Source organism: Amblyomma maculatum, chromosome 1 (genome assembly GCF_055883805.1).
Source record: "Amblyomma maculatum isolate TAMU_Amacu chromosome 1, ASM5588380v1, whole genome shotgun sequence".
NCBI lineage: Eukaryota > Metazoa > Arthropoda > Arachnida > Ixodida > Ixodidae > Amblyomma > Amblyomma maculatum.
Window position 1 is genome coordinate 472146651 of NC_139344.1, and position 27212 is coordinate 472173862.

General features: G+C 48.8%; 1 protein-coding gene across 2 annotated transcripts in view; it reads right to left on the reverse strand.

The window, feature by feature from the left end:
* The window catches only part of LOC146209958 (hydroxylysine kinase), a 122811-nt gene that overhangs the window by 32130 nt on the left and 63469 nt on the right, over nt 1-27212 (reverse strand). For both annotated transcript variants that reach the window (XR_014707771.1, XM_084605467.1), the window contains exons 5-6: nt 26378-26517; nt 22416-22593 (exon numbers count right to left, since the gene is read on the reverse strand). Coding sequence is in view for 1 of the 2 variants with exons in the window: in XM_084605467.1 (XP_084461593.1) it covers nt 22416-22593; nt 26378-26517 (318 nt within the window). In the remaining variant the exon portion in view is untranslated. The remainder of the gene's footprint in view (nt 1-22415; nt 22594-26377; nt 26518-27212) is intronic.

A 27212-nucleotide genomic window follows, 5' to 3' on the forward strand; every position in this document is an offset into this window, starting at 1 on the left:
TTCTGCCATACTATTTCCCTCTTATGCCCCCATCAATATTAAAGGGCAGCTCAGCAGCACTTGGAACGCGTCCACAAATTTGAAAATTGCGCTTTCAAAAACGTCCCTTCAAACAAAAATAATACAATGCAATATGTTTAAAATCCTAGGCCAGGAAGAAAAACACCAACAAGTGAAAACTGAGGCTTCTTCTCACGTTATGGGCTTCGACTTAAGCCCTCGTCATTACTGTTGAGATCACCCTTTTCACTAAAGCTTCGGCTGTCCATTTCACGGAACAACCTTACCTTCCTGTTTCTGTGCAAAGAAACACATGAGCATAACTCACTCACTTTCCTAAACAACCTATCCCTCTCCTTACGTGTGGCGCACCAATCACGCATTTTCTTTGCATGGGCGCATTTGTGCCTTTGGGATAGTCGCTTTCTCTTTCGCGATAGCTTCAACTTTCTCGCTTCTTTCTCGCGCCTGCCTTTCCGTTTTTTTCTACGGCAGCACTGAAACACATGCTTTGTGCTTTCTTTTCGCAATCTTTGGAGTTTGCTATCCTGACGATGGCAGCATTCTTTCTCACGCCTGCCCTTTCGCGTTTTTCGTCGGCAGCGCTGGAATACTAGCCTTCTGCTTTCTTTTTGCAACCGTTTGAGCTTGCTCTCCTTACGACGGCAGCAATCTTTTTCGCGCCTGCCCTTCCGCGTTTTTCGGTGGCAGCACTTGAATACTCTAGTCCTACTTTCTTTCGGCGCGAGCTCTGGCAAGCTAGCGGTCAACGTTTTAGCGGTAACCGGAGCTAGTAGGGTACCGGTGTCGTCAAAGAGCGGCGCCGCGTCTGCATCGCGGCCAGCAGCGCATGACTCACTTTCAGTCAAGTCCGAACGACAACTGCTCACGCCAGCCCTCATGCTAGGCATCTCCTCTGGCTCGCCACTCACGTTACACGGGTCCTCCGGTGAGCCGCATTGCTCAGCGCTAACCGGCGCACGATCAAGCTCATTCGACAGCTGGGGCGCTTCGGATAGCGTGAGGGTCATGTGTGCTACGTCCGCGTTCGCACTGGGGATGCTTTCGCGAATACAACCTAGCGTGGTATCTGAGCACGAACTATTCTGACTCTGCTCTGGTCGTTCGCTGTCGCCTTCGCAAGTCTCGCTCTCTACAGCGGACGCGCACTCCTCGTCGGTCTGCCCTGGGTGATCGCAACTCGCGGGCTGCGCAGTTTCCCTGATCGGCACTTCGTTTTTCGGTGTGCCCTGCTCTACGACACAGCTGATTTCGGAAACCGAAATTTTCTCATCTCCGTCGCGCTCTCCACAAGCTTCTGTTTTCGACTCGAGAGACGGTTCAGTTACTACCAGTTCCCCACTCTCATTTGATGGAACTGTATCTCCTACAGCTACTTGGGTCGGCATGCAGTTCACCTCGCTTAACGGCGTCACTTCGGACTTCTCGCCGTTGGAGCCGGCGCTAACCTTCTCAGCTAGTGGCTCGACCAAGGTAACACGATGCTCTTCTGTTCGAGAATCGGTCGGCTTACTACTGCGGTCACATTGCTCGGCCGTTTCCCCAAGCTGTTTCTCACACTCCGGTGCAAATTCGATTTGCTCCGGAACTTCCGCACTGTCTAGCCATTCGCTTACAGCGGCTTTCAACTGATAGGCCAAATCAAAGTATGCCTCGTTGCAATGTTTCTCGCTCTCATATCTCTTCCGAAGATCCTGAGGCGTTATCTGATATCGTATCAGCAATGACTCTTTTAGTTCATCGTAATTTTTCAAGCGGTCGCCAACCAATCGCTTGATTTCTTCCGACGCTTCAGCGGAGAGAAGAGCTACCAACATCTGCGCCCAACTATCTCGCTCGAAACGTTTACTTCTGCAGACATTCTCGAAGTCTGCCAAATACTCGGCCACATCCTCGGCAATGAGGAACGGTGGCGGACCATCTCGCGGTATTGAACCGTTACACTGAATGGCATTGCAAGCTTTAATCCTTTCCACGCTCATTCTATGTGCTGATATCTCCAGCTGCATCAGTTTCCTTACGCGGGCGTCCTCTTTCTCGAAACGTTCCCTACGTTCACGCATCTCTTTCTCGTAACGTTCTCTACGTTCACGTTCCTCTTTCTCGTGACGTTCACGTTCCTCTTGACGTTCGTCAATGATCTCAAGGCATTCCAAAAGCTCGTCATCTTCAGCTTCCAACGCAAGAATAGCCTTTAACACTTCTGGTTTTCTGAGTTTGTCTGACAAATCCAGACCCAACTCCTCCGCAAGCTCCAGCAATTTTGGTTTGCGCAACGACTTCAAATCCAAACTCATGGCTGTTCCGAGTGCTGCCTTCTCTACTGCCCACTATTGCCTTGCTGCAATTAACCCAGCAACAACGACAACACAATTACCAGCTCTGTTCTCTACTTAACAAAAGCCTGGCAAAACTCAGTAGAAGAAAGTCCCGCACTCATCAAACCTCGCAGCCAAGAATCCAACGCAGTCGTTCCGCTGCAGGCAACCAGTCATCACACAGGGCTCGTTGCACTGCTCCCGCCTTTCCGCTGAGCTGCTTTGATTCACGAGTCACGCCTCGGACATCTCCGCTCTTCCCACCAGATGTTGCACCTCGGTCAGGCCTGGCTCGTTTCACCGACCACGGTCACTGCTTGGTCGTCCTCGTCTCTCCGCTTTCCGCTGTTCACCAGTTGTTGGACGACGGTATCGCCTGGCTCGTCCCTCCAACCACGGTTACGGCTTGGTCGTCGTCATCCCACCGCTGTTCACCAATTGTTACATTTGGGGTGTGCGCGCCCCTCGGTGGCGTTGGCCTTGCGGCTCCGTGGACGGCCGACGGCATCAAAGGTGCCAGCAAAGACGAGGCGTCTTCTAACGAAACAACCTTTACTGCAACATCATGAAGAAACGGGCAGTGAAGCTGACCCGGAGAGATTACAGACACTCTCACACAGCTGGTGTCTAGCGTCGTGCAAACGGCGCGTCAAAGTAGTCTCTGTCCCAGCGGAGCCGGCCGCTGCATTTTATAGGTTTTCCCGTTCACAGGGAAAGGGTAAACTCTCAGAGGAAAGGGAGAGCCAAACATGTTGGTTCACGACGAATGACTCAATCGCAGGTGTTCCGACCTCATCTCCTCCACCTCCTGCAGACAGGAGAGGGCGACGCACTTTCCCTCGAGCTCCAGGCTTGGCCAGCTTTTGCACACACACGCACGCACACACATTTGGCGCGTGGCAGGAACACGCTGAGACTTGTCGGCGGGAGGAAGCGTTGCGCGGCCGAAGAACGGCGTCGAAATGGCCGATCCGCTCGCGATTCTGCCTGTTGCTATGCGGTGGCCGCGTCAGCTGTCCCACTTCTTGGTGGAGAAACGTAACAGACTGCCCCGCCGGGGGAGGGAGATCCCGAAGGGCAGGGGACTGCATCCGCTGTCCGGAGGGATCGGGATGTTGCTGCTAGCCGGGTTCATCCGACTCTGTTCTCTTGAGCCAGTCAGCCTGAAGAATTCCTTGGCAAGTCCGGGTTTCCAAGGCACTCTGCAACTTGTCTTCAGGAGAGATTTCTGACAACCCACAACGTCACAACCACGCTAAACACTCAACCGCTCAGCCAGCAAGCACGGCACAATCTTCACTAAGTTCTGCCATACTATTTCCCTCTTATGCCCCCATCAATATTAAAGGGCAGCTCAGCAGCACTTGGAACGCGTCCACAAATTTGAAAATTGCGCTTTCAAAAACGTCCCTTCAAACAAAAATAATACAATGCAATATGTTTAAAATCCTAGGCCAGGAAGAAAAACACCAACAAGTGAAAACTGAGGCTTCTTCTCACGTTATGGGCTTCGACTTAAGCCCTCGTCATTACTGTTGAGATCACCCTTTTCACTAAAGCTTCGGCTGTCCATTTCACGGAACAACCGTACCTTCCTGCTTCTGTGCAAAGAAACACATGAGCATAACTCACTCACTTTCCTAAACAACCTATCCCTCTCCTTACGTGTGGCGCACCAATCACGCATTTTCTTTGCATGGGCGCATTTGTGCCTTTGGGATAGTCGCTTTCTCTTTCGCGATAGCTTCAACTTTCTCGCTTCTTTCTCGCGCCTGCCTTTCCGTTTTTTTCTACGGCAGCACTGAAACACATGCTTTGTGCTTTCTTTTCGCAATCTTTGGAGTTTGCTATCCTGACGATGGCAGCATTCTTTCTCACGCCTGCCCTTTCGCGTTTTTCGTCGGCAGCGCTGGAATACTAGCCTTCTGCTTTCTTTTTGCAACCGTTTGAGCTTGCTCTCCTTACGACGGCAGCAATCTTTTTCGCGCCTGCCCTTCCGCGTTTTTCGGTGGCAGCACTTGAATACTCTAGTCCTACTTTCTTTCGGCGCGAGCTCTGGCAAGCTAGCGGTCAACGTTTTAGCGGTAACCGGAGCTAGTAGGGTACCGGTGTCGTCAAAGAGCGGCGCCGCGTCTGCATCGCGGCCAGCAGCGCATGACTCACTTTCAGTCAAGTCCGAACGACAACTGCTCACGCCAGCCCTCATGCTAGGCATCTCCTCTGGCTCGCCACTCACGTTACACGGGTCCTCCGGTGAGCCGCATTGCTCAGCGCTAACCGGCGCACGATCAAGCTCATTCGACAGCTGGGGCGCTTCGGATAGCGTGAGGGTCATGTGTGCTACGTCCGCGTTCGCACTGGGGATGCTTTCGCGAATACAACCTAGCGTGGTATCTGAGCACGAACTATTCTGACTCTGCTCTGGTCGTTCGCTGTCGCCTTCGCAAGTCTCGCTCTCTACAGCGGACGCGCACTCCTCGTCGGTCTGCCCTGGGTGATCGCAACTCGCGGGCTGCGCAGTTTCCCTGATCGGCACTTCGTTTTTCGGTGTGCCCTGCTCTACGACACAGCTGATTTCGGAAACCGAAATTTTCTCATCTCCGTCGCGCTCTCCACAAGCTTCTGTTTTCGACTCGAGAGACGGTTCAGTTACTACCAGTTCCCCACTCTCATTTGATGGAACTGTATCTCCTACAGCTACTTGGGTCGGCATGCAGTTCACCTCGCTTAACGGCGTCACTTCGGACTTCTCGCCGTTGGAGCCGGCGCTAACCTTCTCAGCTAGTGGCTCGACCAAGGTAACACGATGCTCTTCTGTTCGAGAATCGGTCGGCTTACTACTGCGGTCACATTGCTCGGCCGTTTCCCCAAGCTGTTTCTCACACTCCGGTGCAAATTCGATTTGCTCCGGAACTTCCGCACTGTCTAGCCATTCGCTTACAGCGGCTTTCAACTGATAGGCCAAATCAAAGTATGCCTCGTTGCAATGTTTCTCGCTCTCATATCTCTTCCGAAGATCCTGAGGCGTTATCTGATATCGTATCAGCAATGACTCTTTTAGTTCATCGTAATTTTTCAAGCGGTCGCCAACCAATCGCTTGATTTCTTCCGACGCTTCAGCGGAGAGAAGAGCTACCAACATCTGCGCCCAACTATCTCGCTCGAAACGTTTACTTCTGCAGACATTCTCGAAGTCTGCCAAATACTCGGCCACATCCTCGGCAATGAGGAACGGTGGCGGACCATCTCGCGGTATTGAACCGTTACACTGAATGGCATTGCAAGCTTTAATCCTTTCCACGCTCATTCTATGTGCTGATATCTCCAGCTGCATCAGTTTCCTTACGCGGGCGTCCTCTTTCTCGAAACGTTCCCTACGTTCACGCATCTCTTTCTCGTAACGTTCTCTACGTTCACGTTCCTCTTTCTCGTGACGTTCACGTTCCTCTTGACGTTCGTCAATGATCTCAAGGCATTCCAAAAGCTCGTCATCTTCAGCTTCCAACGCAAGAATAGCCTTTAACACTTCTGGTTTTCTGAGTTTGTCTGACAAATCCAGACCCAACTCCTCCGCAAGCTCCAGCAATTTTGGTTTGCGCAACGACTTCAAATCCAAACTCATGGCTGTTCCGAGTGCTGCCTTCTCTACTGCCCACTATTGCCTTGCTGCAATTAACCCAGCAACAACGACAACACAATTACCAGCTCTGTTCTCTACTTAACAAAAGCCTGGCAAAACTCAGTAGAAGAAAGTCCCGCACTCATCAAACCTCGCAGCCAAGAATCCAACGCAGTCGTTCCGCTGCAGGCAACCAGTCATCACACAGGGCTCGTTGCACTGCTCCCGCCTTTCCGCTGAGCTGCTTTGATTCACGAGTCACGCCTCGGACATCTCCGCTCTTCCCACCAGATGTTGCACCTCGGTCAGGCCTGGCTCGTTTCACCGACCACGGTCACTGCTTGGTCGTCCTCGTCTCTCCGCTTTCCGCTGTTCACCAGTTGTTGGACGACGGTATCGCCTGGCTCGTCCCTCCAACCACGGTTACGGCTTGGTCGTCGTCATCCCACCGCTGTTCACCAATTGTTACATTTGGGGTGTGCGCGCCCCTCGGTGGCGTTGGCCTTGCGGCTCCGTGGACGGCCGACGGCATCAAAGGTGCCAGCAAAGACGAGGCGTCTTCTAACGAAACAACCTTTACTGCAACATCATGAAGAAACGGGCAGTGAAGCTGACCCGGAGAGATTACAGACACTCTCACACAGCTGGTGTCTAGCGTCGTGCAAACGGCGCGTCAAAGTAGTCTCTGTCCCAGCGGAGCCGGCCGCTGCATTTTATAGGTTTTCCCGTTCACAGGGAAAGGGTAAACTCTCAGAGGAAAGGGAGAGCCAAACATGTTGGTTCACGACGAATGACTCAATCGCAGGTGTTCCGACCTCATCTCCTCCACCTCCTGCAGACAGGAGAGGGCGACGCACTTTCCCTCGAGCTCCAGGCTTGGCCAGCTTTTGCACACACACGCACGCACACACATTTGGCGCGTGGCAGGAACACGCTGAGACTTGTCGGCGGGAGGAAGCGTTGCGCGGCCGAAGAACGGCGTCGAAATGGCCGATCCGCTCGCGATTCTGCCTGTTGCTATGCGGTGGCCGCGTCAGCTGTCCCACTTCTTGGTGGAGAAACGTAACAGACTGCCCCGCCGGGGGAGGGAGATCCCGAAGGGCAGGGGACTGCATCCGCTGTCCGGAGGGATCGGGATGTTGCTGCTAGCCGGGTTCATCCGACTCTGTTCTCTTGAGCCAGTCAGCCTGAAGAATTCCTTGGCAAGTCCGGGTTTCCAAGGCACTCTGCAACTTGTCTTCAGGAGAGATTTCTGACAACCCACAACGTCACAACCACGCTAAACACTCAACCGCTCAGCCAGCAAGCACGGCACAATCTTCACTAAGTTCTGCCATACTATTTCCCTCTTATGCCCCCATCAATATTAAAGGGCAGCTCAGCAGCACTTGGAACGCGTCCACAAATTTGAAAATTGCGCTTTCAAAAACGTCCCTTCAAACAAAAATAATACAATGCAATATGTTTAAAATCCTAGGCCAGGAAGAAAAACACCAACAAGTGAAAACTGAGGCTTCTTCTCACGTTATGGGCTTCGACTTAAGCCCTCGTCATTACTGTTGAGATCACCCTTTTCACTAAAGCTTCGGCTGTCCATTTCACGGAACAACCGTACCTTCCTGCTTCTGTGCAAAGAAACACATGAGCATAACTCACTCACTTTCCTAAACAACCTATCCCTCTCCTCACGTGTGGCGCACCAATCACGCATTTTCTTTGCATGGGCGCATTTGTGCCTTTGGGATAGTCGCTTTCGCGATAGCTTCAACTTTCTCGCTTCTTTCTCGCGCCTGCCTTTCCGTTTTTTTCTACGGCAGCACTGAAACACATGCTTTGTGCTTTCTTTTCGCAATCTTTGGAGTTTACTATCCTGACGATGGCAGCATTCTTTCTCACGCCTGCCCTTTCGCGTTTTTCGTCGGCAGCGCTGGAATACTAGCCTTCTGCTTTCTTTTTGCAACCGTTTGAGCTTGCTCTCCTTACGACGGCAGCAATCTTTTTCGCGCCTGCCCTTCCGCGTTTTTCGGTGGCAGCACTTGAATGCTCTAGTCCTACTTTCTTTCGGCGCGAGCTCTGGCAAGCTAGCGGTCAACGTTTTAGCGGTAACCGGAGCTAGTAGGGTACCGGTGTCGTCAAAGAGCGGCGCCGCGTCTGCATCGCGGCCAGCAGCGCATGACTCACTTTCAGTCAAGTCCGAACGACAACTGCTCACGCCAGCCCTCATGCTAGGCATCTCCTCTGGCTCGCCACTCACGTTACACGGGTCCTCCGGTGAGCCGCATTGCTCAGCGCTAACCGGCGCACGATCAAGCTCATTCGACAGCTGGGGCGCTTCGGATAGCGTGAGGGTCATGTGTGCTACGTCCGCGTTCGCACTGGGGATGCTTTCGCGAATACAACCTAGCGTGGTATCAGAGCACGAACTATTCTGACTCTGCTCTGGTCGTTCGCTGCTGTCGCCTTCGCAAGTCTCGCTCTCTACAGCGGACGCGCACTCCTCGTCGGTCTGCCCTGGGTGATCGCAACTCGCGGGCTGCGCAGTTTCCCTGATCGGCACTTCGTTTTTCGGTGTGCCCTGCTCTACGACACAGCTGATTTCGGAAACCGAAATTTTCTCATCTCCGTCGCGCTCTCCACAAGCTTCTGTTTTCGACTCGAGAGACGGTTCAGTTACTACCAGTTCCCCACTCTCATTTGATGGAACTGTATCTCCTACAGCTACTTGGGTCGGCATGCAGTTCACCTCGCTTAACGGCGTCACTTCGGACTTCTCGCCGTTGGAGCCGGCGCTAACCTTCTCAGCTAGTGGCTCGACCAAGGTAACACGATGCTCTTCTGTTCGAGAATCGGTCGGCTTACTACTGCGGTCACATTGCTCGGCCGTTTCCCCAAGCTGTTTCTCACACTCCGGTGCAAATTCGATTTGCTCCGGAACTTCCGCACTGTCTAGCCATTCGCTTACAGCGGCTTTCAACTGATAGGCCAAATCAAAGTATGCCTCGTTACAATGTTTCTCGCTCTCATATCTCTTCCGAAGATCCTGAGGCGTTATCTGATATCGTATCAGCAATGACTCTTTTAGTTCATCGTAATTTTTCAAGCGGTCGCCAACCAATCGCTTGATTTCTTCCGACGCTTCAGCGGAGAGAAGAGCTACCAACATCTGCGCCCAACTATCTCGCTCGAAACGTTTACTTCTGCAGACATTCTCGAAGTCTGCCAAATACTCGGCCACATCCTCGCCAATGAGGAACGGTGGCGGACCATCTCGCGGTATTGAACCGTTACACTGAATGGCATTGCAAGCTTTAATCCTTTCCACGCTCATTCTATGTGCTGATATCTCCAGCTGCATCAGTTTCCTTACGCGGGCGTCCTCTTTCTCGAAACGTTCCCTACGTTCACGCATCTCTTTCTCGTAACGTTCTCTACGTTCACGTTCCTCTTTCTCGTGACGTTCACGTTCCTCTTGACGTTCGTCAATGATCTCAAGGCATTCCAAAAGCTCGTCATCTTCAGCTTCCAACGCAAGAATAGCCTTTAACACTTCTGGTTTTCTGAGTTTGTCTGACAAATCCAGACCCAACTCCTCCGCAAGCTCCAGCAATTTTGGTTTGCGCAACGACTTCAAATCCAAACTCATGGCTGTTCCGAGTGCTGCCTTCTCTACTGCCCACTATTGCCTTGCTGCAATTAACCCAGCAACAACGACAACACAATTACCAGCTCTGTTCTCTACTTAACAAAAGCTTGGCAAAACTCAGTAGAAGAAAGTCCCGCACTCACCAAACCTCGCAGCCAAGAATCCAACGCAGTCGTTCCGCTGCAGGCAACCAGTCATCACACAGGGCTCGTTGCACTGCTCCCGCCTTTCCGCTGAGCTGCTTTGGATTCACGAGTCACGCCTCGGACATCTCCGCTCTTCCCACCAGATGTTGCACCTCGGTCAGGCCTGGCTCGTTTCACCGACCACGGTCACTGCTTGGTCGTCCTCGTCTCTCCGCTTTCCGCTGTTCACCAGTTGTTGGACGACGGTATCGCCTGGCTCGTCCCTCCAACCACGGTTACGGCTTGGTCGTCGTCATCCCACCGCTGTTCACCAATTGTTACATTTGGGGTGTGCGCGCCCCTCGGTGGCGTTGGCCTTGCGGCTCCGTGGACGGCCGACGGCATCAAAGGTGCCAGCAAAGACGAGGCGTCTTCTAACGAAACAACCTTTACTGCAACATCATGAAGAAACGGGCAGTGAAGCTGACCCGGAGAGATTACAGACACTCTCACACAGCTGGTGTCTAGCGTCGTGCAAACGGCGCGTCAAAGTAGTCTCTGTCGCAGCGGAGTCGGCCGCTGCATTTTATAGGTTTTCCCTTTCACAGGGAAAGGGTAAACTCTCAGAGGAAAGGGAGAGCCAAACATGTTGGTTCACGACGAATGACTCAATCGCAGGTGTTCCGACCTCATCTCCTCCACCTCCTGCAGACAGGAGAGGGCGACGCACTTTCCCTCGAGCTCCAGGCTTGGCCAGCTTTTGCACACACACGCACGCACACACATTTGGCGCGTGGCAGGAACACGCTGAGACTTGTCGGCGGGAGGAAGCGTTGCGCGGCCGAAGAACGGCGTCGAAATGGCCGATCCGCTCGCGATTCTGCCTGTTGCTATGCGGTGGCCGCGTCAGCTGTCCCACTTCTTGGTGGAGAAACGTAACATTGTACATCTTCTGCCTCTTAACCCACCTAGTGCGATGAAAAAGCACCGAAGTGCAGCCATCACTGGCGCATCGAGCTCACCAACGTTGCCAATTATCAACAAAAGCGTCCGAAGACTAATTTCGTCTCGAAGCTCAGTCCCGAAACAACATCGGCAAACCTTACCAACCATCTATAGTCAATGAATATTACCCCAATTTCCTGACGGCAGCTGAAAACAATGTACGACTCCTACTCGTCCTTTCATGTTGAAGTTGATGAAGAATCCTACACTAAGCTTGTCAAGCCTTAGATGTGGTCGATAGGCTGCATTTACAAGGACTTTCGTGGGAAGCTTCACGACGACATGCTGCATTCCTCCGAACGGATGCTAAATTGCAGTGGCCCTTAATTTGGACATCTGTTATCAAAACGCCCGAGGGCCTCGGACTAAGGGATCTGAATTCCTTTCTAGCGTTTTGGCCAGTTGTTACGCCGCTGTTGTAGTTACCAAAACCTGGCTGTCAAGCGATATCCCTTCCAGTGATTTCTCTCCTAATAATTACTCTAGTTCAGAAGCGACCGCCCTGAAACAGGACCCTAACAAAGAGGAGGGGGAGTGCTCATTGCGTGACAGTTCTCTGCAGTGTGTTCGACGTTCTGATCTGGAAACTGTTGAAGATAGTGTGTGGCTTGAGCTCACTTTAAATCGACATGACAAACTTTTACTTGTAGCTTTCTACATTCCTTCGAGTCTTCCTCCTCCAGCCAATGATGACGTTCTGCTCTTAATCGAACATGTTATAACTCGTCATAGCGAACACAAACTTCTCATTTTAGGCGATTTTAATACTCCAGGTATCAATTGGAGCTCATTTACTTCTTCTCACAACAATCATTATATATTAAGTAAATGTAGCAGGCTACTTGATTTTGTAGCCTTTAACTCTTTTCAACAACACAATTTCGTTGAAAACTGCTGTGGTGATATTCTCGATATCTGTCTATCCAATTTAGAAATTGTTCGAGTCTCGAGTTCCGATATACCGCTTACTCGCTGTGACAAATTTCACCCTCCACTTCTTGTGACTACTTCTGTCTCTGCCTCACCCTCTACTAATTCAGATCGGGCGGAGAAGTCGCCCCGTTTCGCGTATGCATGTGGTGACTATGTCGGTCTCTTCAATTTCTTCTCTTCTGTCGGCTGGTCCCTTTTAAATGACATTAGTGATGTCGACGGACAATTCTGTCACTTCACTGAAATAGTTATTAATGGTATGCATCAGTACATACCTCTGCATACTCCTACTCGTAGGAATTTTCTTTTCTGGTTTTCCAGAGGACTGAGAAGGGCGTTAAAACTTAAGGAACGGGCCCATCGTAAAGCGAAACTTCCCGGGTTTGACAATTGGGCAGATCAGTTTCGCCGCTTGCGTTCTCTTTACAAACGCTTATACAAGCGGGACTACGACTCTTATCATGAGTCTTTAGAGAGGAGTGCCACAAGTCGTCCTAGTCTGTTCTGGTGGTACGTTCGCAAGCGTTCCATTAAATCGGATTCCAGTATCAACTTAGTTGACTCTCAGGGGTCTGAAATTCGGGATGTTGCCGACAGTTTTGACCAACATTTTTCCTCCGTATACAAACCTCCACACTGCGATTCCGTATGCCTCCCATCTAGTGCACCATCTAATTCCTTTCTCTTTGTCGAGAAGTTAACTGCGAGTCTTAAGCGTCTGAGACCATCTTTGTCTCCTGGACCTGATGGCATTCCAGCAGCCATAGTAAAAGCCTTCAGTTGTATCTTTGTACCAGTACTGACTGCTATATTTAAGAACTGTTTGAAAAATTCGTCTGCAGACTTTCGAGAGAGTTTCGTACTCCACTTCCATTCCTAAAGCTGTACCTGTCCATATGCTTGCCGCTTTTGGAGTACGCGTCGGTTCTTTGGAGTGGCACTTGTAAATCGACCTGGAACAAGGTTGACAGAGTACAGCAAAAAGTTTACGGATATTTCGATATCACTTTCCTTGCTCAACTTCCTCCTCTCGCTCCACTAAGAGTACCCCACTGAATCTTCTTTCTCTTAACTGCCGTCGTGTCAGAGTAGATATTATTTTTCTGTACAAGCTCCCTCGTGGCCACATTATATGCCCTCAGCTCTTAGAGTACATCCTTCTGCGCGTTCCGCGAAAGAGCATGAGGGAATTCAGACCGTTTCGAGTTTCTCCGTTTCGTCGTTTCCATTCCCCTCTTGACAGAACGCAGATGTTTAACTCTTTTTGTCTTCACCTTGACATCTTCCAAAACTCGCTCTCTTCATTTATATTGGACGTTCGTAGCTTTGTATTCTAAACTGTATTTATCACATACAGCTTGCACTTTCTAACCTTTGTACTGTATTTAATTTACTTCACGTTTTGTTCAGTGCTGTCTATAGTATATTGTACTGCTTTTTATCCGTTTGTTATTTATATTTTAACTTCAAACTTTATATTCGAATCTTACTGTCCCGCGTTCAACTCTGTTTATTTATTGTATTTTCTTCTATACACCGAACACTTGCTGCGCTTCGAGTGGTTGTTTATTTTATGCATACTTCTTTATTGCTATAGTCAATGGCAGTTATTTGTTTGTTTTTCTCTCTATCTATCGTTTTTTTTTTCGTGACGTTCTCTACAATTCTCTCACCGTGTATACAAGACATGCTAGTCATTGATTTCTTGCTCTCCGTGATAGATTTCGTCTCAGTTTCATTTCGTGTGATATTTGTGTGTGTAAAACTTGTGTGTGCGTTTTTTTGTGATGCAGCACGAACACCACATGGTCGTTGCTGCGCATATTTATTAAAGAATGATTGATTAAATATTGGTTCATTATAAAAGCGTATGTTTATATTCATGAAAAGTTAACGCTTCTGCAGCTTCCTGGTTTTCTCTTCTCCCTTGCTTCATTTGCTGTCCTCTTTTCTTCACAGCCAAATTGTACCCCTGTCGTAACACAGCAACTTCTAACAGAGGTTTTCATTCCAGCCTGTGTGGAAATCGGCAGTTATAATGTGGGCGTTCGGTTTTATGGTAGATAGAAAACATCCCAAAAAGCGCAGGCCTTAGAAAGGTTCTTCTAGCTGATATGTGTTTACTGAAATAAATACAAAGAATTTGAGAGATATTTTGTGTTGTTCCAAGCGATTACATGACGAAGTTGGTTGTCGCGGTTTCTAATGATATGGCTTCAACCAAGGGCTATGTTCCTGCAAAGCGTCAATAGCTGCCGTTTCAGCGATTCTCATGGAAGCCAAACGCACCGCATTCATATGTGAAATTGAATTCGTAAACACGCCTTCGTGCAAAGGCTTTCTTTCAAATGCATCATATAGACCAGGCAAGAAATCTGTCTTTGTGTTACTAAATTGGAAGGAAACAAATTTGTCTCTCCGTACACCAGCCCGGTTATTTATTGCTAGACCGCGAATGGTCGACCGGCGTCCCCAAATTTTCTTCACGTTGATTTTGTTGCTTTGCTGCGAGGTTGCTAACAAACCAACAGGTCGACACTCACGCGATAGTGCTAAAGAAATGGGTTGGTTACTTTGTAGGTTTTTTCGTCCCAAAGCGACCCAGGCTATGATTGACGTCGTAGAGGAAGGCTCCGGAATGTTCGACCACCTGGGTACCTCAACGTGCAATTACATGCACAGTATTTGTCGCACCTACGTCGAAAAGCACGGCTACCACAGCGGAATCGAACCGGAATCGAGGAATGACAAACACTTTTTCCAGTGTAGATTATTGGCTTCGTCACAAACGAGCGAAGTTCAATATTTAAGTGTAAGCCGGGCTAGTTTAGCGCTCAAGACGATAAAAAAAAGGCTAAACTGGGCGACGGACTAGTTATACCCCGGTCAGACGAGCAAGTTTAGTGTCACTTTCAACGAGTGCACTCGCCTTTAGTGTCATTCGCATCGTGTCACACGATGAACTTTAATGACACTCGCTGCCGAACACACTCAGCGCAAAGTGAGTTTGGGGAACTCACTACACTTTGTCCGGCAGGCGAGTGTGTAGTCTCGACAACAGGGCACTTCATATTACTCATACATTTTTTGAGAATTACAATGTTTTGAAATGTTTATCGTAATTTTATGAGCGTTTCTATTAATAGGCAAGGGATTTAAGCTGTCACCAACTAAAAACAATGCGTACACATGAATAGCTACCCTCGCTCTAAGTGCTTGCGCTAAGGCGAAGGCGTTCGTCTGCTGCTGCACCTCGATCGTATGCGGTATCTCAAGCTGCATCAAACAAGTTGGAGTTATTTGTAACCCAATCTCTAGAATGTCGTCACTTGACACGGCAGCATTTTGCTCAAGCGCCGGCCGAAGATAGCACCGCTTTTGCTCCCACAAGCCGCCAGCTCCAAGCCAGCACCTTTACGGTGCATCCGGCCCCGCTGTCACCGGCGTCAGAAAAGTGTGCGAGAATTCGTTTTTTCCGTAAATAATAATCCCTGGAGTAAATCAATGTCAGAAATTATTCCTTCTTGGGGATCGTTGACCCGTACCGAGTCGCTAGCAGGAGTAATCGCTGCGATACAAGCAAATTTCTGCTCACTACTTCATAGCCATCGTCCCCGGCGGCGCGGCGCAGCTCACCCTTGTAGTACACGTATGTAAGTACACGCTAGCTACGTACGCTCCTAAGGAGTCGTCGATTTCAATTGCACGTTTCTCTCATTATTCTCATTTCTCTCAAGGCAGTGCCACAAGTGAGCCATATATCCTATTAAGCTGGCCATACGAAAGCGCCGCCCACTGATACTTCGATGCCAAACTATAGGCCTAGCGACGACCACGGAGGAGCGCACGGCCAAGCGCTACTTGCCCCGCGCGCTCTGCCGTTCACGGGCGCTCACGGGCGGCATTACAGCGGAAAGCTCGTAGCATCCGGTGCTGTGAACGCTGCGAACTTCTCGCCTACTTTCGTGATGCTGCGGAAACTGGACATTTTTCGACGCTGTGTACAATTACACGCCAAGCAAACGCTGTGAAGACGTGACGATGCTGTCATGCGTGGTGCTGCGCCGCTGGACATCTTAAGCTGCATAGAAGCGCCGTCGGACATGATTTCGTGTGAAAAATGCACGCTACTCTGAATCATACAACTCGTGCACTTTTCGCGCTCGAACACCAGTGTCCGTTCCATACGTAGGCGCTACCGGTTAACGATGCAAATCAAAGTCGCAAAGCTACGTTCGCGATAACCGCAGTTAGTAGCGCAACTATATATAATAAACGAGGTCGGTTTTGCTTGTAAACAGCAGTAACCATGCATGTTGGCGAAAAGCGCGTGCGACATCGCGATGCTTTTTTTTTTTTTTTGTGAAAACCATGTACTGAAATGCACAAATAAACTGTTAGCTTAAGGTAATTGTGCTTGCAATAAAATTGAATTTTAAGGTATTTTTGTGAACACTAATTAATTTCCACATAGGGCTGCAGCATCCGCATCGGCACTGCCGTCATTTCAAAATGACACTTGATTTTGCCGTGTGACAGCGAGCACCGAAAGTGTCACTCTTCCTATGTAAGTGCACTTCGTGAAAGTGTCACTAAACTTGCCCGTGTGACTGGGGTATTAAACACTACGTGCGATCATGCGTGTGGGTGAGTGCTTCATTCTGACGCTCCCTATGCTTTGGCATCTTAGTACCGCCTTCGTCCGAGACCGAAAGTTGAACGTGTTCCTTTTACGCGCTGTCGACGGGCCCGCGTTGTGCGCTGCACCTGCTATGCCGCGAGATCGGCTCTCGTTCGATGGCGAACACAAAGCCGTCGTTTCAAGTCCGGGATCGAGCCTTCCCAGCACGACCATGGCGGAAGTAGAATGGTGGCGAAGGCTGGGCCCAAAAGCGGTTCAGCGGTACCGCCATAGAGAAAGAGATTGGTAAAGAGCGGTCACTCGGCAAAAACTGGCCCCAGGAAATGACGCGCGAATTTTGCGCTGCCGCCGATTGATGGATGGCGGCACCAACGTGCGCATGCGCGGACGCGCGCGCGACGGCACTCGCTGCAGCGGTAGCCCGCCGGAGCAGACGACAAAAAGCTGTCGAAGGGAGCGAGCTGTTGTCTGCTCGTGCCTCGCCGCGCCTGTGCGGCACAGACGGCATATTTTATATCTCATGGGCTGCTAAGCGGAACGACTGCGGTTTGGAACGACGTCAAGGTCAGCAACGTTTTTTGCTGAACTACGCTGCATTTGAAGCAGTTTACCATGACCGCGCCGGCCGGAGCCAATTAAGTTTCGCAACTCGTGAACAGGCGCGCCGGCTGTTCAGGCACAGAGAAAGTTCAGGCGCAGTTCGTGACGCTCCGGCAGATTCCAACCGCGGCGAGGTTTAATATGTTGTGTTCCTGCAAAACTGAGCTGCATTTCGAACAGTTTATCTCAGCACGCTGGACAAAGTGGCATGCGAAGCACCAAGGCACGCCGTTGCGCCAACATGGCGTAGCCGGCCGGTGCGGCCAGGCCTGACGCGGTTTGCCGAACGACTAGTTTTCCTAAGTGTCGCGTTTAACAGGGCAACGGTAAGGTGAGAAATGTTGCATTCTTGACTTTCTTGTGAAACTGTGCAGAATTTCCAGCAGTTTAGCTCAGTACGGCGGCGACTGCGCTTCACAAAGTCGCGCGTGAAGGGCAAGCTAACAGGTATGACAAGGCGTGCTGGTCGCCGCGGTGACGTGACATGGCGTGAGGCGGTTTTGCGAACGGCTAGTTTTGCGTGGTGTCGCGCGTTTAACAGGGCAACCGCAAGGTGAGAAATGTTTAATTCTTGTCAAACTGCGAGGCATTTCAGGCAGTTTAGCTCAGCACGGCGGTCTGCGCTTCACAGACGCGTATAAAGGGCGAGCCAACATGGTGTGCTCGCCGGCCGCGGTTTTGCGGACGGCTAGTTTTGCGTGGTTTCGCATTGCATTTAACGGGACAACGTTAAAGTGAGTTATTTTTTATTATGCTGCAAGCTTTATTGCTTCAGCTGTTAAGTGCTTTTGAGGAATATTGTTAGTTTAGTGGCTGTTATTTCACTCACTGTAGAAATGCATTTTCAAATAGGTTCGGTTAGCCTGCATTTCCTGAACTTCACGTTGCAAGAGTAGCTTTTGTATCAATTTTACGAATGACAGCTTTTCTGTTCTGGACCATAACTGCTGCTCACAAAGTCTTCTTCAGAACGCACCCACATGCACAGATGTGTGAGCGGTGCAGTGGCCTTAGAGTTCATTGCAACCTTCTGCATGATGTTCATTCCTTTTCCAGCAGCACTGCATGGACCCACTGACTGCAGCCGAAGCACGGCACATGCGACGAGTGAACGGTGTGGCCTTCCCCCAAGCGTCAGTACTCCTCTCTTCCCTGAACAATACAAGTTACCCTTACTAAGGTAGCCGCCACTGGGACTGCGTAGTTATTGTATAATACCTGTTTTACTACATATCATTTGCCATAATGCGGAAATCAACGTTATGCTATTTTTGCTCTGTTTCTCGCCTTGTGTATTTTTATTTTCTGTACTGTGCACGTCGTCTAATGTGTGCCAAGTTTGTCAGTGCATCCGTGTACATCTGCTGCATCTCTTGTGTGTTTTATATACAGCAAAATAAATGTTCATTTCACACAGCACTTGGCGTCTTTTCTGCAATACTGTTTTGCAAAAGCTGTGGAGCAGCTGCGTTGATGGCCAGTGCAGAGAACTGGGAATCTATTTTTCATGTTATTATGCATGCTGAAAGTAAATAGAAACACTAGCAGACCATGTAAAACCAAAATAATGCGCCAAAAGGGCAGGGAAGGGCGCAGCGCATGCTAACATCCAAATCGCGCGCCTTTCAGCAAAGCCGGAAGTAGTTGCCGCTTGGTGCACTACAGTCAAATGGGCCGCTGGGCCCTATGGGAGTGTCCGCTCTTTACCAATCTCTTTCTCTATGGTACCGCAGCATAGCCACAGGTCCGGGGGCCAACCACTCAGATTAAGAAATTATACTACTACAAATTAAAAAGTATCAATCAACATAAAAAGAATCGGCATTTTGATAACTTCGCTTGTGAATGACGTAAGGTATTTTATAAATACATTCTTAATATTTTTAAATCTTGCAACACACTCTTATCACCCCACCTCCTTGATGTTGCATCGGTCAGGAGGCGCTGCCAGAGGTAACCAAGGCAACGGACATAACGAAGCTGACGAAGCACGAAACGGTTTCTTATCGCTGTCTGCTACTCGTCTGCAGTGATGCGGGCCTTGGTGCGCCCGGGAAAGCGTAATTTAGTTCGCAAGTCTTAAAATGTCCCTTTTGCGAAGATTTCGGCGTTCTTGCTGGTCGCTGCTCTGTCGCCGTTTGGTGAGATTTTATATCCCCTGCAGCAGTGTTTTTTTGCTTTCGTCCCCTTCGTGGTGCGGGCATTTCGAAGTCTTTTTGCAGCATTGTATTGCGCTGAGCGTTTTATCGCAAGATGAGCCCGCAGAAAGTGAAGAAGCGATGCTCCGTGGCACGTTGCGACAGCGTGGACTCAACCGTCGGTGTCTTACTGCTTCCCGGCTGACTTTCACCGGTGAGCAGATCTGGAGGTTGCACACAGACTCAATGTATGCTCTAATGCCCCTGTGTTAAGCACGTTTGTTGATGCTAGAGCTGTCTGGACTGGTGCAACCTTGAAATTGCCGTGAAAACTGCTGTATACTTTCTGCCGAAGCATTTAAATGTGAAGAGTTATCCCAGTGCTCTATGCTCCACGTATGTTTTGGTGCACCTACTAATTCATGACATTTTTATTTCAACTGCAGCTGTCACAGCTTTGTTTTCTGTGCATGCATGTTTCGTTCTGTGGCAGACACTTCAAGCCTTTTCGGTGCCTCGGCTGTGATCATTGAGATGACTAGCCCACTTAAACAGCGCTACTGTTTGTGCTGTCTGCGACATGCATTTTTATTGTTGTGATTTGTTGCTGTATTTTATTGGTTGATGCAATAAACCATGGATATGAAAACCATAATTGTTCACTTGTTACACTCTGTTGCGAACTGGGCACGACTGCCCCGTTGCACCAGTGTTTCTGGACCGCACCTTACTGTGCTGAGGGACAAAGTAAATGGCCAAAGTACTTGCATGGCTTGCAGCAGTATTTGTATTATGAATTTGCATGCGTGGTCTCTATTTTGAAATATTGCTGCCTTTCAATGTCGCTACCTTTGCCAACCACTTTGATTGTGCTGGAGCAACTGCTTATAAAAAAGGGCGTGAACAACAGAAACTCGAGTTCTTTTAGATGGCAAAGCTTGGCGCGCGCTGAAAGGCAACAACCTTCAAAAGATGCAGGCTCGTCAATGCAACGCGGCGTTTTTTTTTTAAACTTTATAATTCGCGCCAAAGTGAACGTAGGCGTGACGTCATTTGACGTAATGGCCCCCCAATTTTCATTGGTCGCTGGAGCCCATGAGCCGCCATGTTTTGTACGTATGGGCTTCTATGGAGCCTTCGCTACCATAATATATATACCTTGGCACGACGAGCTTCTTTCGAATCAACTAGAGCTCTGTGACACGGCAACAGCGACGCCATCTAAGCGCCCTGTTAGTTCGGTGTGGTATAGTTCACCGCCTTTCTACCGCTACCGTGCGCCTTCGGCTGCGCACGCACTCTTGGGCTCCTGTGTTGCGAATTCGCCGGCATTTGACTGAAACCCAGGCTTTGCATTTGACGAGTACGTAGCTCTATTTGTCGGCATCAGGTTGAAGTGAAATGAGGAGCCAGGACCAAAAGCTGTGCAAAACAGATTGACGGGGCCCTGGCCCCCTTGTATACAATAGCATACAAGCGGTAAGGAAACATCAACATCGCGTAGAATTGACACATAAAAATGCTAATGGAAATGTAAATGTGCGTCTCAATCACACGTACAAATAGAAACTGGAATACGACAAAAAACCATACATATCAAATGCAGAATTGGAAAATGAACCAGAATATGTTCATATATATGTTTAGCGCAAATATTATAGAAAACCAGATGAGGGTTAACAATGCGGTCACAACATAAAATCACATTTCGACAAAATATTTACGAGGCTCGCTATATCCTATCCATAGGTCAACATTTGTAGCTTATAATGAGCGCGAAAGCGTGGTATTAGAACATCTTGTGCTTATGCGATGCGAGAGTGGAATAAAACTCAGAGACGGAGGCCGACGAAAAGTGCATTTTTTGCAATATCGGTAAACTCGGACCTGCGCATGCACACTGATGCTCGCGCGGTATAGACGGTGGAGCACTAGACTAAATGTCTCTATTTTGTTCCCTTGGCTGCCCGCGGATCAACTCTTGGCTGAGATCCCTCTTCTGGAAAACGTTTACTTGCGAACTGCAGTCTATCGCCCAGACAGAATAAGACACAAAGTTAGGAGCGAGAGGTGGGCGAAAACATAGTGTGCACTTAAGACCAGTTCGGTTTTGTAAAAGCAAACCAATTGACTAATTTTCACCTGCCCAGTACACTACTATAATTCAACCTTAACCAAATTTATTCTAACTCAATCAAACCATTATTCTACTGTAATTTACCCCATTCCGGCGCAATACACCATTAATTTGCCGTTACCCTACTTAAGATACCTCCTCCATCGTAAGCAACCGCAGCCCACAGTAATCTGACCCAATCTACCATAATCCACCGTAGTTCAATGAAATGAAACTAAATCCAAGGTAATACATTCTTAATGCATCGAAATCACCCGATTCAGGCCACATTCACCGTAATCCAACTTAAACCAACGTAACTATGTCCTATTCCGCAAAACTTCACATTATATGCAACACAATCGGCTGTAATTGTGTCTGCTCCACCATAATTCATGCGCTTGCAGACTTATTCATTGTAATACTATATTAATGCAGAAGATCATGAATTTTGGAAATTTAAGGGGAGTACGCTTTAATTCCATATGCCAATAATTCAATATGCTGTACAAAGTCGTTTATACGATTTTCACAATTGCAAATTGAAACGTATGATTAATAGCGATCTTCAAAACAGGCCCGGAAAGATCGCGAATGAAAGATACTTTCTAGAGAACTTTCTTCCATTAGGGCGCTTATAACTACCTATCGCTTTGCTCGTGACTTTTTGTTCCACAGTGTCCAGATGCAAGGTCTTTTGAAACCCGTAGAAACGGGTTTATCGCCTAGCTCCCCATCCGCTACAAAACCGAGAAGAGCGTCTAAACCTCCGCGCTCTGCCAACTTCGCCGAGATCATCACCTCTGCACGATATATTGACGCACAGAGATGTTATAGGAGCGCAGCATCTTGGCAGGCCTCTTTCTCTTCCGTGTCTTCGCTCCAGTTTTCGTGCTACGTTCTTCTATACTATGCAGAACCGACTAGCCCGACAATACGCCCTTTTCCAGGCACAGTTTACCCGCATTCCATCGTAATCCACCTCAGTCAATCGTAATCCATGTCAATGAATTGTTGTTTTGTATCTGTATCCATCACTAGCCGTAAAGGCTATGGGTCGAACCAACTGTTCGTGTACTGTTTCTTAGAACAAAGAAAAAAATTTAAAAAAACATGCGCAACGAACAAGAGCGCGACATTACGTGCAACGTAGCATATGAGGGAGATTCATTTCATTGGGTCGGTCTGAAGGCTTTCACGTAGTCACAAAATTTGAAGGTCATAGACAAAATGAACTTTTCCGGCTTGTACTTACCCGCGGGCAAAGATCTGAGCTTCGGCTCTATTTCAGCGAATCGTGCCAGCACGCTGTGCACCAGCTTCCTGTCTTCCGGACTGTCCACGTAGTCATCGACTAAGGCAGACAGTTCAGGGACGCTCCACAGGCTCCAAGAGGTGTAGCGGCTCAACAACGCTGGATACTTCCCGGAACCCTGCGAATACGCGAGACAGGGTGAGGCAGGCTTTGCTCCAGAGGGGCTTCTATAGCAGCTCTATAGCGTTAATTGGAATGCTGTTGCAGCTGGTATAGTCCGGCCGACGATGCTGATGATACAGAGTATTACGATCGAAGGAGGTCAGTCGGCGGAAAAGTACTTCGGTGAGAATGGCATGACGCAACGGAACAGAATGAATGCATTAGCAAACGTTGCAATGATAAGTAAAGGCTCCTAGACATTACATTCAGGACAGCGGTACGATTAGCAGGATAACCGGCTCAGATGATCGTGTACCAGAGCAGTATCTCTGACTGAAGGAAGAGTGAGGTGATACATTGTTAAAATAAAATTGCATCTAGCCGTCCTGAGCGAGCAGTAAGTCCGGTGTTGTCCAACAATGCATAACCCGCGTGCTCCATGAATCCTGTCCGTCAGGTCGCGAGGTGCTTGAAATTTTTTGCCCCCTGTGCTGACTCTCCCGGTGGTACGTAGAGCCAAAGGAGGGTTGACGGTATAATTAAGTCTGGCCCTGGGAGGATTGAACCCATGTGTTCTAAAGCGGGCAGGCAGCAAAACTCTGGTGCAGCGATGATTTCCTGAAATGTGAAGGAAATCGCCATGCTTATTAAGGCATAAGCCTTACTTGTCTTAAGGTTGTCGGGAACGCTGTGTGAGCGGCAAGTTACACCAAAAAGTTAGCTAGGGTTCGCTAAAAGTTAACTTTAGTTAAACCCGGTAGGTTGCGTAAGCGAAGCCGACGTAGCTTCTCTTTCTTCTTCTTCTCCTTCAGTGCATAAAGCTGTTCGTTCTTCTTCTTCTTCTTAGGCGCGGCATGGCTACTGACCGGGTTTACCCGACGACTTGAAAAGGGGCCCCATCTGGGGTCGCTCTAAAGGTCAACGTGGCTACCAGCCGGGTTTACGGGACGGGCTAAAACCTGGCAATAAAAACATCGCCTGATTTTGTATCAGAATGTGGTGCAACCGCTTTTTATGAAGCTTTTAGGGCGGTCTCATACACTGGGCATATATAGGCTAGGTCGCGATAGGCATCGCAACCTAGGACATACGGGCCTCCAATTGCATGTGATGGTTATTGATGGTTACTCCGGTTTCGGCCTTGAAGTGCTGCAGATATTCTTTGCTCAGAAACTAGTTTTCAACTATGTGCCAGTCTCAGTGCTAAACTACTAAGAAAAACCATGGGAATCAAATGGTGCTTTAATTCGGACGTCTTAACCGGGGTTAACCCCGGCTATTTATATTTATTCGGTTTTGCGGAACTAGGTTCTACTGTGGAGTATTTATTACGTAACCTAAGCTCAAGGCAAATATTTTAGTGCTTGAGAGCTGCACCTGTCCTTCTGGAAAATTACGCAGCCGAAGTGGTGTGACAGTGACAGCGTCACTAGTGATACATGAGATTCTGGGAAAGAGTCCTTGAATGCATATTAACGCTACAACGTTAATTAAAGGCCCCATTCGCTGAAACTCCGGCGTTGGTATTGTGAGCGAAAAACCACTGGGAGCTTGCATGCTACGCCGCGGGGCCCATGTTGGTTCCCTACAAATCAGGAGCACGACGCTGGCAGCCGGTAGCTGGCAGGTGACATGGCCGCGCACCCACTAGATGTAGGGTTGGCTAACATTACTTTTGTTGCGAGCTGCCAGCTCAGGCCTCTCCTTTCATATGGAAGGAGGATATCAGAAACAACCTGCCAAGGGCGCTTGAATTTACGTTACGCCTAGACCACGCAGGCACGTTTAAACGGCTTGGTTAAAGCGGAGCTTTAATGTGTAGTGTTATATATCCTACACTATCGCATCCTGCCTTTAAAAACGAAGCTTAAGTGTCCCTCATAACGTTTTTCGGGCGCGAGGACATACCGTGGCGCCACCATCCGGAAGCGCCGGCATGATGAAATAAGTGGGATAACGAACGATGAACTGCTGCTGCAGAATACTTTCCTAGGTAGGTCAGTTGCGCGTTATCATTACGTTCATTTATTTATTTATTAATCACCTCGATTTAGGCCTATATAAGAATAGTTTGAGCTATGAGACCCATTCATTCGGCAAAAACAGCACTTTACCGAATAAGAGTTATCGAAGTTGGCGTGCTTTACTGCTACGACGACACGAACCGGCTACAGCATTTCTGCTGGTATGAAAAAAAAAAACTGAAGCTACCTCACAACAAGTCAGATTTAAGCAGTCAGTGCACAGGTAATGGAATTCCTCAGCAAGAGCACATGACTGAGGAGCCCGGCAGATGCGGAGCGCCTTCGCATAGCGCCAGCGGAAGCGGCACCGTTCGCCTGCTCCCTTGAACGTAGTAGAGCAAACATGTTTCCTAGTTTGACTGCGGGGATGAAATCGGCCAGAGGCTCTTTATTTTTATTTACTTTTGCCTGCCTCAGCATAGGATATGTGGCGATGACATGGATTAATTTTTTAGCAAGTGTGAAGACGTGCGTTCATTGGTACTCTTGGTTAATGCTGATATTTGTTTTCCCCGTGCACAGTAGGTTTTTTTCTTTGTTTTTTTTTTACGCATATCTCGATCAGCCCATCGCAACATGCATGCAATGCTCTATCTTTTGTTTATTCACATACTCTGTCGTTTGAAACAACTACATCACTGGAGACGCTGTCTAAGACAACTCACCATGCATACCGCTGCACGAGGCGGCAGAATCTTACAGTTCACTTCAGTGAAACTGCCGTGTCAATGCGTTCATTTAGAATTTGTGTTTCATTTGTGACCTTCTGAACATGCTCCATGAAGAAGCTAGCAACGTTTACATCCTTCATCATTCATCATCATTTATTATACCCTTAAAGGCCCCGGGTGGGGTATTACATAAGGGGGGGGAAGGTAACACATAAAGATAACAACCGTTCATGGTCTAGCAATAGTGTCGTCAGCTTCATAAATAATAAACGGAAATGAAAACGCGCGCGCAGTTTTTTTCTGCCGCTCACCAAACTTATGGCGCCAACTCTATGGACGAAATCTCGCTCGCTGAAATGTCTGCTGACCACATCATGAGAATGATCACTTGCTGATTTGCCATTCAAATTTTGACTAAGGAAGATTCTGTGAGCTTATGTTTCGGCTAGCAATGGGAGCTTGCTCCGGGTTCCCTCGCTTACGTCCGGGTACAGAGCAGTAACGGACCGTAACAACAGCTTAAATAAACTTCAGCAGCCTCAGTCCCGATGCAAGATGAAAAAGTGCAATGCTGGCACTCTATATCAACCCGAAAACAGAAATAAACGTGACTATTAGCTTTTAAAACACGCAAGTTTCATCGACCGTCTGCTTCAGCAGCAGTAAGAGGAGTCACGTGATCACACTTGCTCCCCTAGGTCGACACCAGCGCCGCTCGCTCCAGGTTTGGCGCTCGCGCCCAATTTCCTTTAGTTGCCCTCGGCATAGTGCTAGATGTTTCTCTTCATTTTCAAAACGAGCCCCATTGCGGTCAATAATAAAAGCCTGACTTATTTTTGTGAAGCCACATATTCCAAACTCCAAACGCAAAAATTACCATTCGTCACATGCGTAATTTTTTCTCTTCAACATGTACGTTGCAATACTGCACATATGCCTCCCAATTTTGTCCCTGCACTTGAAAGAACGCGGAAGGAAAGAGTGGCATCCTGCATGCCCCGAAGTGCTGAGCCTATGATATCCAGGCCGATGGATGTGCCGCAGCACTGACCTGATCGGATTACTGGATTCTGGTCACCGCATGCGTATCGCTGGGAAGCCGTACCTTTGTGCACAGCGCCCGGTGCAGCCTTCCCAGCAGGGCGCCCCAGCTGAGGCAGACGCGGTCGCTGAGAGGGCGCCGATGCAGCGTGCTGCCTGGCAGAAACGTGAACAGCCGCACCGCGCAAGCTTTGATCAGGGAGCCTGCGGGAGAAGGTGAACACGCGCTCAACGCACTCAACGTGTGCTTTCCGCGAGGGTCAGCCCTCCTAGATTGGGATTGACAACAGTCTTCGTTAAGCCAGTAATGTTTTATATTAATAGCAATGTGAGTTTGTATGTAATTATCGAAACATGGGTCTATTACGGTTCGCACTTGATTCGTTACCAAAGGTGTCAGCCTTCTCAGTACTCCAAAAAGCCATGGCCCTGTGCGTACGGGTTGCAGGAAACGAAAGGCTCGATAGCAGTCTGAGATAGTGTAGAGATCTGAACCGTGCCGGAAAAAAAGGATCACGGAAAACGTGAAAGTAAATGCAATATAAAGCACTGGCAATATTTACGTTAGTTAACTATCAATGGAGAGTTTTAGCAACATCGTACGCCAAATACGCTGACTACGGCAGGTACGATCACAGGCAATATATGACTTGGAAAGTGTGACAGCTGACATGGCAACGAGTTACAGATTGTGCGGCTATCAGGCAATAAAATCGCAACAGTAGTAAAGATCAAATCTCCTTGACACCCATCTTCATTAGGCAAGCAATATTTTTTCTGGCGCTTCCAAGAGATGCATAATGCCTTGTCTAAAATGCCAGCAAGCACACGTGAGACGCCGCTCTGAACGGGCTCTGACCAAAGAAGTATTAGTCACACCCCGTTGGCGTCCCAATTCT